This window comes from Eutrigla gurnardus, assembly GCF_963514095.1.
Source record: "Eutrigla gurnardus genome assembly, chromosome: 1".
Lineage (NCBI taxonomy): Eukaryota > Metazoa > Chordata > Actinopteri > Perciformes > Triglidae > Eutrigla > Eutrigla gurnardus.
Window position 1 is genome coordinate 32,014,422 of NC_139915.1, and position 12,166 is coordinate 32,026,587.

The 12,166-nt window shown below is 42.1% G+C and overlaps 1 protein-coding gene across 1 annotated transcript; it reads right to left on the reverse strand.

The window, feature by feature from the left end:
* Positions 1 to 3,428: 3,428 nt before the first annotated feature.
* On the reverse strand, positions 3,429 to 6,407 carry LOC311015239 (kelch-like protein 10; the record flags this gene model as incomplete). Its single annotated transcript, XM_084012368.1, has 5 exons — positions 3,429 to 3,800; positions 3,930 to 4,079; positions 4,223 to 4,819; positions 4,971 to 5,454; positions 6,253 to 6,407. 5 exons carry the CDS (start codon positions 6,405 to 6,407, stop codon positions 3,429 to 3,431), a joined length of 1,758 nt encoding a protein of 585 aa, XP_083868494.1.
* Between the last annotated feature and the right edge of the window lie 5,759 nt (positions 6,408 to 12,166).

Here is a 12,166-nt window from a genome sequence, read left to right on the forward strand (position 1 = left end):
AATTATGTCCAGGTTGCCAAGTCGAGGGACAAATTGTCTGTTATTTTTTTCATTGGACCACTAAACATTGTTTTATGTGCAAATGTTATTATTGTTGCTGCTATTATTTGAAGTATTATGATTGTAATGATTAGTACTACCAGTGGTAGTTGGTTGTAGTAGCAGATAGTAGTAGTAGTCATAGCCTGTGTTGAGGGACAGATAAAAATGTACGCTTGAAAGAAAATAAGTCCAATATCAACAATGTATTTATTTGAATGCCCCTGGAGAATATTTTGATCAACAACAAAAAACAACAGCACTACAGCAAGTGGTGCACAAGAGGAAAACAATATTGTTTAATAGTGGAGTTAATGATTTTTGTTTGCAGCGTCTTGCTGTTGTCTTGTAATTTGCAGACGGTCCCTGCACACTCGCCCGGCTGCACATAGAGATCAATGTTCTCCGTCCAGACCGGAGGACAGCTTATTTATGTAAAAAATCTGGGCTTTGGTCCTTGTAGCTCGTAGTCTATGATATTACGGTGGGAAAGAGGCATCTTTTGTGTTTGAAAGCGTTTCTCTTCAGATTTATTGATCCCGAATCTGTGAATATATTTTCAACTTTACCAACTCTTTATTTCACCTTATGGCAGGTTATTAGTTAGTCACTGGGTCTGCACGGGCCGGACACTTTGCTCTTGCGGGCCGGATTTGGCCCGCGGGCCGCTAATTGGAGATGGCTGTCATATATGAACGTAATTGTCAACACATACATACGGACATTTCTTAATTTTTCAACTTTTAAATATCTCTATCTGCCTCTTATGTTTGTTTGGTAATTTCTAGCCTGCTATATTATCAGTTTTGCTTGTGTGTGTATTTTGGGGTGACTGTTTTATTATTTGGTTTTTATCGCAAACAACAACAACAAATAACCATAAAATTTAAAGTAACTAAATGTCAGAAGCACAACACAAATAAACAGTCTCAGCCGGAAAAAAACAAAATATATTCGAGAGGGAACAGGAGGAAGCAAAAAGCGTATTTAGTCCCGCCCCTTCCTCACAAAATCACATCATATGCAATAAAAATTAAAATATTGTCATTCAATAGCCTCAGTTTATTGTTGACTGTTGGCATCCAAGATGATGTCCACTAATATAAAACATGTGTAGCACCTTTAACCCTGATTAATGGATACTCACATCCCTAGGTTCGGTAGGAGTTGGGTAAATGACTCAAAAAGAGGAGTGGTTTGAACAGGTGATATTTTAATATCGATGAGAAATAAAATAATAAACAAACAACTTGGTTGTTCCCTTTTTCAAAATAATAAGGCGCCAGAAAAGAAAAGAAAAGAGTCCTGGGACACTGAGCCCTCCTGCTCAGCATTCTTGTGTGTTCCGTTGAGGGGGATCCAATGTGTGTTCTGAGTGTCAATGTCAATTGAGTTTCCTTGTCTTCAGTTTCTTTTATTACTACTACCCGGGTAGGTGAGAAGTGTGTGTGTATATCTTATCTGCTCTCAATGTGTGAGATTCAGATGATCCGGAGTCGTTGAGGTAGGTAGGTTCTGCAGCTGGCCACACTGCTTCTCCAACTTTCTCTCTCGCTCTCAGAATCGCTGGGCTGGGCTCGCCATCTCGTTCGTCTCGTCCTCAGAAGCGTTGGGCTGGGCTCGCCATCTTGTTTGTCTCGTTCTCTCTGTTTCTCAGTTCAGACTAGCAAAGAAAAAAAAACAACCTACACAGAAAGTGCATAGGTATAAGAAACTTCATCTGATTCTGTCTCTATTTCTTATGAGATCTCATCGTTTTCTAGGTTCACCAAAATTTAGGAAATACATTAGAACACATTAAATTAATTATTATGACTTAAAACAATTAATTTTGACCATAAATGAAATCAATTATTCATGAATTATCATGTTAACAATGATATTTTTAACAGACACAGTTTATGCATCTTTTTAAACCTCTATTTATCATTTATCATCAGTTTTTAACTATTTTAATTCACCTTTTTAATATTTAACTCTTGAACATAAAATTAATTACAGTTTTTATACACAAAAGTGCATTTTCCTTAATCAATAAATGAAATATATGGTGCTGTTACCATTTGCAGTGGCTAATAACACAAATAAACAGTTCGAATGGCATAAAAAATGATTAAACTGCATCTTCTCAATGTAAACCGCATGGAAAATGAGCCTTAGCTTAGCGATTAGCATGGCGACTAGCATTACTAAGCATAAAACAGTGGACAAAATAGCATCCCAACCTAGCAGTTAGCATGTCGCGGTTGCTAGTAGCTTTAGCATTTCAAGCTAGCGATCTTTTTACAAACGATAAACTACGGTAGAAATTGCACAAAAGTAACAACAACAAAAAACATTGGAAGGCATCATATGGCACATTTTAAGCAACATAGACCAACAAAACCCAAGTTAATAGCACAATAAATGTATTTTTTTCCGTCTGAACGGCTACCGAACTAGAAGCTAACTGTGTGCTAACTCACCGGAGTCTCATGCATTTTACTTCACAAAGGGGGTTTTTCCTCGTCGGCTCACGGCTTATCGGGTCTGCCTGCGGACGTCTCTGCCGTTATCCGCAGCTTTCTGCTACTCTTTGCGTCGTGTTTTCTTTGTTTTAGCTACCGACTCCCTCGGTCTGGTCTGCTCTGCTCTGCTGCTGTCTGGCTTATGCCTTGAGAGAAAATGGCGTCTGCTCTCAGGTGCAGACTTCACGCGATACCTGACCTAGGTTCACGCCGTATACAAACACTAGCAGGGGAATACTGCCATCTAATGGGGGTTTAGTAGAACTGTCTAAATGACAAATATAGGTTTAGTAACCTTTTTCTTCATGCTGGTTACACATGTATTATATAATAGCCAAACCTGTTGTATATTAAGACTTACTCATTTGTATGCATTTTACTTTTTCTTTATGTACTTTAAGATGACAAGAATGAATGCGAGAAGTATGATTTTACTACAACTGCTGAATTGAGTGGCTCAGAAGAGGAGTTAAGGTACTGCCATGTTTATATTGACCTTTGAACTCATGACTCTATTGGTCTTTGAAAAAGCCAAAAATGTAAACCTTGGTGGCTTTTAAATCTCAAAATGCCAAATACCATAGAAGCATATCACACTCTTAGATATTACATTTACATTTAGGTCATTTAGCAGACGCTTTTGTCCAAAGCGACTTACAATAAGTAAGATAATAAGTAAGAATAAGATATGCTGGAATACACATTTAGCAGATAACAGCCAACAGTTTCATTTTTTAGTTTGACTACCTTATAAAATTCACCTTCACATGGTATAAAACTAAAAGTTCACACAATCTGTCAGTAGCAGTTTGATACAGAAATAATTTATTATTTATTATTTACATTTTTAAAAAAACATATTAATAAACAGGGTGGATGGTGTTAGGCAGAACGTCCTGCCTCCTCAGACTCCACAGGAACACTATCCAAGTCTAAAAGAGGCAGAACATCACGTGGGACCAGATACTGGGCCATGTTGGGGAGTCCGGACACCACACAGCAGCTCAGAGCACTGCGGCCGATCCCCATGTCAGAGACCTCGGACCATTCGCCAGTGGTCACGTTGTAGCACTCCACGTTGGTGGAGGTGGTGATGCCGTTGAAGCCCCCGGCAACGAAGATCCGGTCATCGATGACTTCGATGCCGAAGTTGCTGCGAGGGGTCAACATGTGGGACACTTGGTTCCAGGTGTTGCTCCGAGGGTCGTAGACCTCAGCGCTGCGGAGACGGCTGGCGCCGTCAAAGCCGCCGACCTTTGGGAGGAAGAGGAAATGAAAAGGTCAAATGGAGATTGAACCAGTTTCTCTGAATCTACAAAAAACAAGTGCTGATCAAATCTCTCTCTCTGTTATGTGAGGGTCAGCAGTGTTTCCTGGACTTACAGCATAGAGGCGGTCTGCATACGTAACGATGCCAATCCCACTGCGGGCGCAGGTCATGAGGCCGATGGTCGTCCACTGGTCGGTCTCTGGGTTGTAACACTCAGCCGTCTGCAGGAACTCGTTCCCATTGAAACCACCGCAAACGTAAACCTGGGAACAACAGGAAAGGACTTTAATAGGATTTAACAATGAAATGATTTAAGAATTAACACTTTTCTTGGCTTCTACTGGTAATAAATCATCTGAAATATCACTACACAACTGTGAGATAATGTGAGAATTATGAGACCCACCTTGTTGTGGAGCGTTGTGGAGCTGGCGTCACTTCTAACCTCCTGCATGGATGGAATGAGACTCCACTGGTTTGTCTCGGGGTTATAGCGCTCTGCAGTGGAGAGTCGTCGATGCCCGTCGTACCCTCCCATGGCATAGATGCACCCGTTGAGTGTAGTGACGCTCACGTAGCAGCGGCGGAAAAACATGGGCGACTCCTCATGCCAGGTTTTTGAGCCGAGGTCGAACCTGCACACGCTGTTGAAGTACTCCAACCTGTTGAAGCCCCCAACGCAGTAGACGCTCCCGTTGAGGAAGGCGGTGCCATGGTAGGCACGAGGACGCTCCAGATGCTGGGTCAAGCTGATCCAGTCGTTGGTGTGGACGTTGTAGGCCTCGATGCCGGCAGTCGGATCGCCGCCACTCCAGCCTCCGATGGCCAGCAGGACGGCGTTTGGAAGGCGAGGACGGGCGAGATGGTGGTAGACATCAGGCTGGTTTTGCACGACTTCTATGGCTTCCCTGACCATGCGCTGGCAGTCTGCGTTGTTATTCACCAGCTTATTAGTCATCACACTGATCCTCATGTACTCTGTACCCATGGAGGCCAGCCGCACCTGCAGAGAAAACAGGACAGAATGTTTGGATAGAAGTTCATGGACGGCAGTACTTTAGGCTGGTCCTTGACTCTAGAGGTGGCCCTACAGACTACTGTTCAGTCAGGATGAAACCACGGAGAAGAAATCATGTGACAGGAAGTCATCCTACCTTAGATAAGAGCACAGCCATGTGGTCTCTCCTTTCCTGCAGTGAGTGGGCGATCCAGCGGAGGACGGCCTTATACACAGTCCTCTCATCTCTCACTCTGAGGTCGTCTCGGTTCAGGATGGCGCTGAGTTGCTGCACAGAGAGCTGCCGGAACTCTTCAGAGGAAACCAGCTCCTCAAAGTGGTCGACGATGAAGCTGTAGGCCTGGCGTTGCAGTTCAGGGCAGAAGCAGACGGCGGTGAACTGGAAGATGCCGATGCAGTTCTCTGGGCAGAGCTGGCTCTCCAGGAAGTCGCAGCACTTTTTCACAACGCCCATCACATTAAAGTGATCGGCTGCTAGAAGCAGCTCCTGAACGTTGTCCTCCGTCACTGAAACGGAGCCGGTGTATGCAAAGTCAATGAGGAGCTGCATCATGTCAGGAGTCAGGCCGGGGATGTTGAAGACCTTCTTGTCTGGAGAAGACCAGCGTTGGAAGAGAGCTCTGTGGGTCAGGATGAAAACACAAAGAAGAGGATGAGAAACTGACGTCAGCTGTTCCTTCTTTGCTTCACACTAATAACTAGGATAAGAATATAGTGGGGCGCTTTTCAAAACAGCAGCAGAGTGTAATATGACTGATATGAAGGCTCCTCCCAGTTTACTTTAAACCACATCACTGACAAACCCAACACGCTGAATGACACACATGAAACCTGTTGAATAAATGACATCTGGAATGGAAATAGTGAATTATATGCATTTTGTAACAGATGTGTAACTTTTCTGAATGCACTCCATTCTAAAATCTGCTTTAAAGTACAGTAGTATGGAACTGAGAGACCAGCAGCTCAAATTCTACTTCACATTTTTAAAAAACAACAAAACAATAACACGTTTGGCAAACATCATAAATCCAACTTGAGCTGAGTCTACAACCGATGTACAAACTTCACATGTTGGAAGTCGATATGAGATGAATGGAAACAAGAAACCTCATTTGAGATGATATCCAGTCAAGTCATTATATTTATAAAAACTATAGACAGACAGGGAAACTACACCACTGGTTGAATTCTGAATGATCCTTTCAAATATGTTACAAATATTCTCGTAGCCGTCTATCAGGTGTTTAATGTCCTCTTGTTTTGTTTTAAATCACAGATGCTCTATGAGCTGGTTACGTGTTGTGGCTGTTCTCTCAGACTTCACATCGCTAATCAATCAATTTACTGTTACTTTCTGCTCATTTGAAGGATATAAATTCACAAGTTTCCCCCCTAATATCAGATAATGTACTCACTCGAAGTAGAGGCTGCATCCACAGAGGAAGATCTTGTGGATTTTAAATTCCACGTCTTCAACAGTGATGACTGCGTCGCAAAACGTTCCCTCCAGACGTAAATCATTGAACCCTGAGGCAGGAAACAGGAAAGAAGAGTGGCGTTGATTGGCCATCTTGATTTGCTGATGATAGAGTTGTTGTCTCTGGTTGTTGGTTTGTGTGGAGATCAAGAGAGAGACTGGACACCTTCACAGATTTCACTTCTAGAATAGATGCTCATCACATCACTGTGGTTTGTGATTGATGCAGAATGTTATTGTTCAAATGTAGTTAGTATGTGTTTAACTGCAGCTTCCATCAGTCAGACAGGAGGTGAAGGTTCACTAAAGTGGCAGAACTCACACTGTATCATTTGTTTCAACTCTTGGGCCACTTTATTAACCATGACAACGGTTGTTGCGTTTATTTTTGGAGTTTTTCTCTACTTTTCAGAGGCCACTTTAATGAACCTTCACCTCCTGTCTGACTGATGGAAGCTGCAGTTAAACACATACTAACTACATTTGAACAATAACATTTTCAACCCGAGCGGCTGCATCTTCCCCTCGAGTCTTGCTACAAATAATCATCTGTTCATATCTCATACGCCTTATTGTCTTTTGCATTGTAAAAATTTGCTTTGCATTTAGATGGATCAAACCTCCAGACACGCCGTTTAACCGCAGGTCAACGCTGTGTATTCTGAAAACACAATATTCATTTATGTCATCCTGTACGTCTTTGGCAACAGAAAACATAAAAATGCTGTTTTTGTCTCTGCACATGCATGTCTGACATTTATATTGTGCTTTGTTCTGGCAGGATTCCATCAGATTCATCACTTAAAGTAAAAAACAGGCCTATTAGCGAGCATGCTAACGGCTCGGTCATTGTAAAATGGATTAAAGGAGTTTTTCAACAATCAATCTTAAAGTGTTAGCTTAGCTCACAATGACAGTGTTGCTAATTTACACAATAAGGTAAAACAGGACCGGTGGGCAGGGCTCCAGACTAACTTTTTGCATTGGTTGCACTGGTGCGCCTAACTTTTTTTTTTAGGTGCACCAGCACAAAATTTAGGTGCACCCACATTTTTCATCGCGTCGCCTTTAACGCCAAAAAGTCACCTTTTTATCGCTCTCCTTTTACATAATGACACCCCCCTTATGGCCTAGGTTAACTGCAGCACCATCAGCACCCAGAGGAACCGTTTTCTCCAACCAATCTGCACACTGATGCCCAAGCGCAGTAAATGCTTGCTTTGTGGCACAATAAAAAGATCATACAGGTCGCTAGTCTATAGATTGCAAATGGAAAACTGTTTATGTGATCTTAGCCTAGCCTACTTATATTTTTACTTAGGCTATTCATTTTTAATAATAATATTAGGAATAGGCTACTATACAATTTCCTAATCATGATCTCTCATGTTGTAATGTGGGCCTTCAAACACTGTGCGTGTCCATGCTCCACCCGACATGTCCAATTAACATGTTGACCGGACTCCCTTTATGCAAAACGCGACAGTAGACAATAACGCACTCCTTCGTAGAGACGTCTGTGTCGCCGTCAGTCATGAATGACGTGTACGTGGCGTTTCCAACCTCAGCTGTCTTGTTCTTTAGTGTCGGCATTTTTTTTCATCAGAATCATTTCTGACTTAAATTTGGTGAACGGCAACTCCTCCTTTGCAATATTGTATGCGACGTTGAATTTTATAATAATTTCAGATTCCTCAGCGGACCTGATCGATACAGCCTGCCGCTGAAATGCAGCTGGATGAGGGGCCACTTTATTAACACACTTATCACGGCATGTAGTATGCTTTTTGGACATATTGCGCTTTTTCAACGTCTCGATGCGAACAACAACAACAACAACGGCAGCCTCCGTGCTCGTAGCAGATATTCTGCTCGTCTGTACGTCGGTGTATCAGGGCCGCTGTATGAAGAAAAATAAACGGAGCCGAGAGAGGGCGGCGATATTCCGGGGAAAAAGCTACTTTATTATGATGCTAACAAACAACCGCTAGCTAACTTTCCATGAATGTAGGCATTTATTTGTCTAATTAATCCATCCCAATGTGTGACAACGCCTCGTCACGGTCGTTAGGGTGACGGCTGTTGATGCTTATTGTTGGTTTTATTTATACGGGCCAAATTGTCATCTTATGGGTGTTTATTGATCGGGTGGTCGGGCGGAGATTAGCCGTAACTCTCACGTGTTGCCATAGCAACGGCAAACATCCGGTCACGCTCCGTCTCTTCTTCTGCATTTTTGTAGCAGAAACAGCGCCGCATAAGGGCCTGGAATATGTACTACAGCGCGCTGAGTCGTTTTCAGTGGATTCATGTGGACGCAGATTTTCTTGAAACGACGCCAAGGTAAACCCAGAAAAAAAGTTCGTCCCCGTGTGTACGGGGCCTTAGTCTCGGGCGAGGCTTTCTGCCTCTCTTCATTTTCAAAGAAAATCGAAGCGCTCAGAGTACCTGCTCAGCTCGCTCGCATTTTTCGAACTGACACAATTTACAGCAGTGAAAAGGACCACAGCCAATCAGAGGCAAGGACCCGCCCGAGCTCTGTCTCTTATTGGTTTAGACCACGATGCCATCAGGAGAACACAAAGAGATGCTGCGCTTATGATTTTTTTTTTTCACCCGAGCAGCGTTAGGTGCACCAGTGCGACCTACAATTTTTTTCAGTCGCACTCATAAAAATTTTGGTCGCATATGCGACCAAAATGGTCGCACTCTGGAGCCCTGTCGGTGGGGATGTTATTATTCGTGCAGGTATTTTGCATTTGTCGTGAATCAAAAGATTGGACAAATTGAAGTTATCGCAGTTCATCCTGTCGGGACCATGAATGTTTATCAAATTTTATGGCAATTTATCCACTAGTTGGTTGGATGCTATTAAGACATTTAAATCAAAATAGTTCATCACCAGGGGCCACATTTAATGGCAACTTAGTAGTTGTTATCATTTGATTCAGCAGCAAAATTCAATGTGAATCAGTTGTGAAATACAGATATAATTAGAGAAAAACTTCTTGTAGTAGCCGGAGTATTACAGTACATGTGATTCTTGTGCTGAGGGGGGAGGAAAAGAGTTTCTTTAAACAGTGGGAGTGATGAACAGCTGTGCTCAGCAGATCCTGTGATCACACAGCACTTCCTACTCCTGCATGTCGGACTAATGTGTAGGGCTGCGTTTCAATAACAGTTTGAGTCGCCCTCGCTCACTTGCCCTAAGCACTTGCCCTCGGGGGAATCCCCGCCGCCATCTTAAGGGCTGTTCCATTTCCCTGAACAGCTGAAGTGAACTCCGTGAGATCGACCCTCGAGGGCTGAGTGATCGAGTGAACAACGATGGCCACTTCAGAGCTGTATATCACCCACAATGCATTGCAGTGGTGCACGAAAAATATGTCCATGCGGTGGCGATAATGAACCTCAAACACCAGTGTCTGCTGTCTATTCACCACCAAGGAAGAAGAAGAAAGAAGAAAGTAGAAAATTAATTAAATTTAATTCATTTTCTTAAATTGTGCAATTAGACTGTCTGTTGCAGAGTTATGGCAGAGCCCACCGTTTACAGGTGTAAGTATATAAGCAGACGTATTGCCATCAAGCGTAGAATATGAGTCTCCGCATATTTTGTGTAATTTGGAATAGGCAGTATAGCGCTACTCCAACAACGTGTGGTTGATCCATGATTGTCTGGGCTGTTAGTGAACGAGGGCAGGTGTGTTCCATTTACCCCTTTCACTCCCCCTCCGCCCTCTTTCCCTCCGCCCTCCAAGTGGCCTCCGTGTGACGTCATAGCAAGGGCTGAGGGCAAGTGAGCGAGGGCGACTCAAACCGTTATTGAAGCGCAGCGTAGGTTTGAGTGGGAAAACAAGGCATGAACCCCACGTCGCTGTGAAAACTCAAACCCAAGTGTTGATTGTTTGATCTCCTTTTTTTTAGTCTATCTGATACAAACCTGCCTTTGTAGCAAGGAAACAACTCTTACTGTTGACTTTAGGTTCTTTTTTTAAGGATTGCTCATTTATTTTCTTAGCAAAATATAACATGATATGTCAGATTTAGTCTTATTCTGGCATAAACATACATGCATTCCGTTCACACTGACCAAACTGGTGGACAGTGTGGAAGTAGATGCTGCAGGATTGATCTTCAATTAACATTTTGATACCTTTTCTCTCTTTTCTGCAGGGAAACTGTCAACGATCCTGCAGCTGTCGCACCTTCACCCACTAAAGATGCTTCAGGCATCGAAGGAACTACAACAGGTGAGTGTTTGAATCTCAAAAATGTAATTCATGTGTAAACCTTTTGAATGCAGCAACAAATTGTTCACAACTTGAACAGGAATTCCAGTATATAAAGTATAGAGCAGGGTTCCCCAATTAGTTTTCACTGAGGGCCAAATTATGTCCAGGTTGCCAAGTCGAGGGCCAAATTGTCTGTTATTTTTTTCATTGGACCACTAAACATTGTTTTATGTGCAAATGTTATTATTGTTGCTGCTATTATTTGAAGTATTATGATTGTAATGATTAGTACTACCAGTGGTAGTTGGTTGTAGTAGCAGATAGTAGTAGTAGTCATAGCCTGTGTTGAGGGACAGATAAAAATGTACACTTGAAAGAAAATAAGTCCAATATCAACAATTTATTTATTTGAATGCCCCTGGAGAATATTTTGATCAACAACAAAAAACAACAGCACTACAGCAAGTGGTGCACAAGAGGAAAACAATATTGTTTAATAGTGGAGTTAATGATTTTTGTTTGCAGCGTCTTGCTGTTGTCTTGTAATTTGCAGACGGTCCCTGCACACTCGCCCCGCTGCACATAGAGATCAATGTTCTCCGTCCAGACCGGAGGACAGCTTATTTATGTAAAAAATCTGGGTTTTGGTCCTTGTAGCTCGTAGTCTATGATATTACGGTGGGAAAGAGGCATCTTTTGTCTTTGAAAACGTTTCTCTTCAGATTTATTGATCCCGAATATGTGAATATATTTTCAACTTTACCAACACTTTATTTCACCTTATGGCAGGTTATTAGTTAGTCACTGGGTCCACACGGGCCGGACACTTTGCTCTTGCGGGCCGGATTTGGCCCGCGGGACGCTAATTGGAGATGGCTGTCATATATGAACGTAACTGTCAACACATACATACGGACATTTCTTAATTTTTCAACTTTTAAATCTCTCTATCTGCCTCTTATGTATGTTTGGTAATTTCTAGCCTGCTATATTATCAGTTTTGCTTGTGTGTGTATTTTGGGGTGACTGTTTTATTATTTGTTTTTTATCGCAAACAACAACAACAAATAACCATTTAAAGTAACTAAATGTCAGAAGCACAACACAAATAAACACTCTCAACCGGAAAAAAACAAAATATATTCGAGAGGGAACAGGAGGAAGCAAAAAGCTTATTTAGTCCCGCCCCTTCCTCACAAAATCACATCATATGCAATAAAAATTAAAATATTGTCATTCAATAGCCTCAGTTTATTGTTGACTGTTGGCATCCAAGATGATGTCCGCTAATATAAAACATGTGTAGCACCTTTAACCCTGATTAATGGATACTCACATCCAGGGGTTGAAACTAACTTTTTGGCTTACCAGACAACTGGCGAGTAGATGAAAATGTTTACTAGACAAACAGATTTTTTACCAGACAAAAATATTAAATTGCCATTTGTTAGAATCAGACCTACAAACTCTGGAGAAGTGAAAAAGGTGACAACATGCAAAACTAAAACCCTCTTCATTCACTTCTACTACCCTGGTTGACATAAAAAAGGTGACTGTAGCCAAAAGGTGACCAGTTTGCAGGTGTGTAGAATTACTTTTTCGTATGTCTGTCTAAAT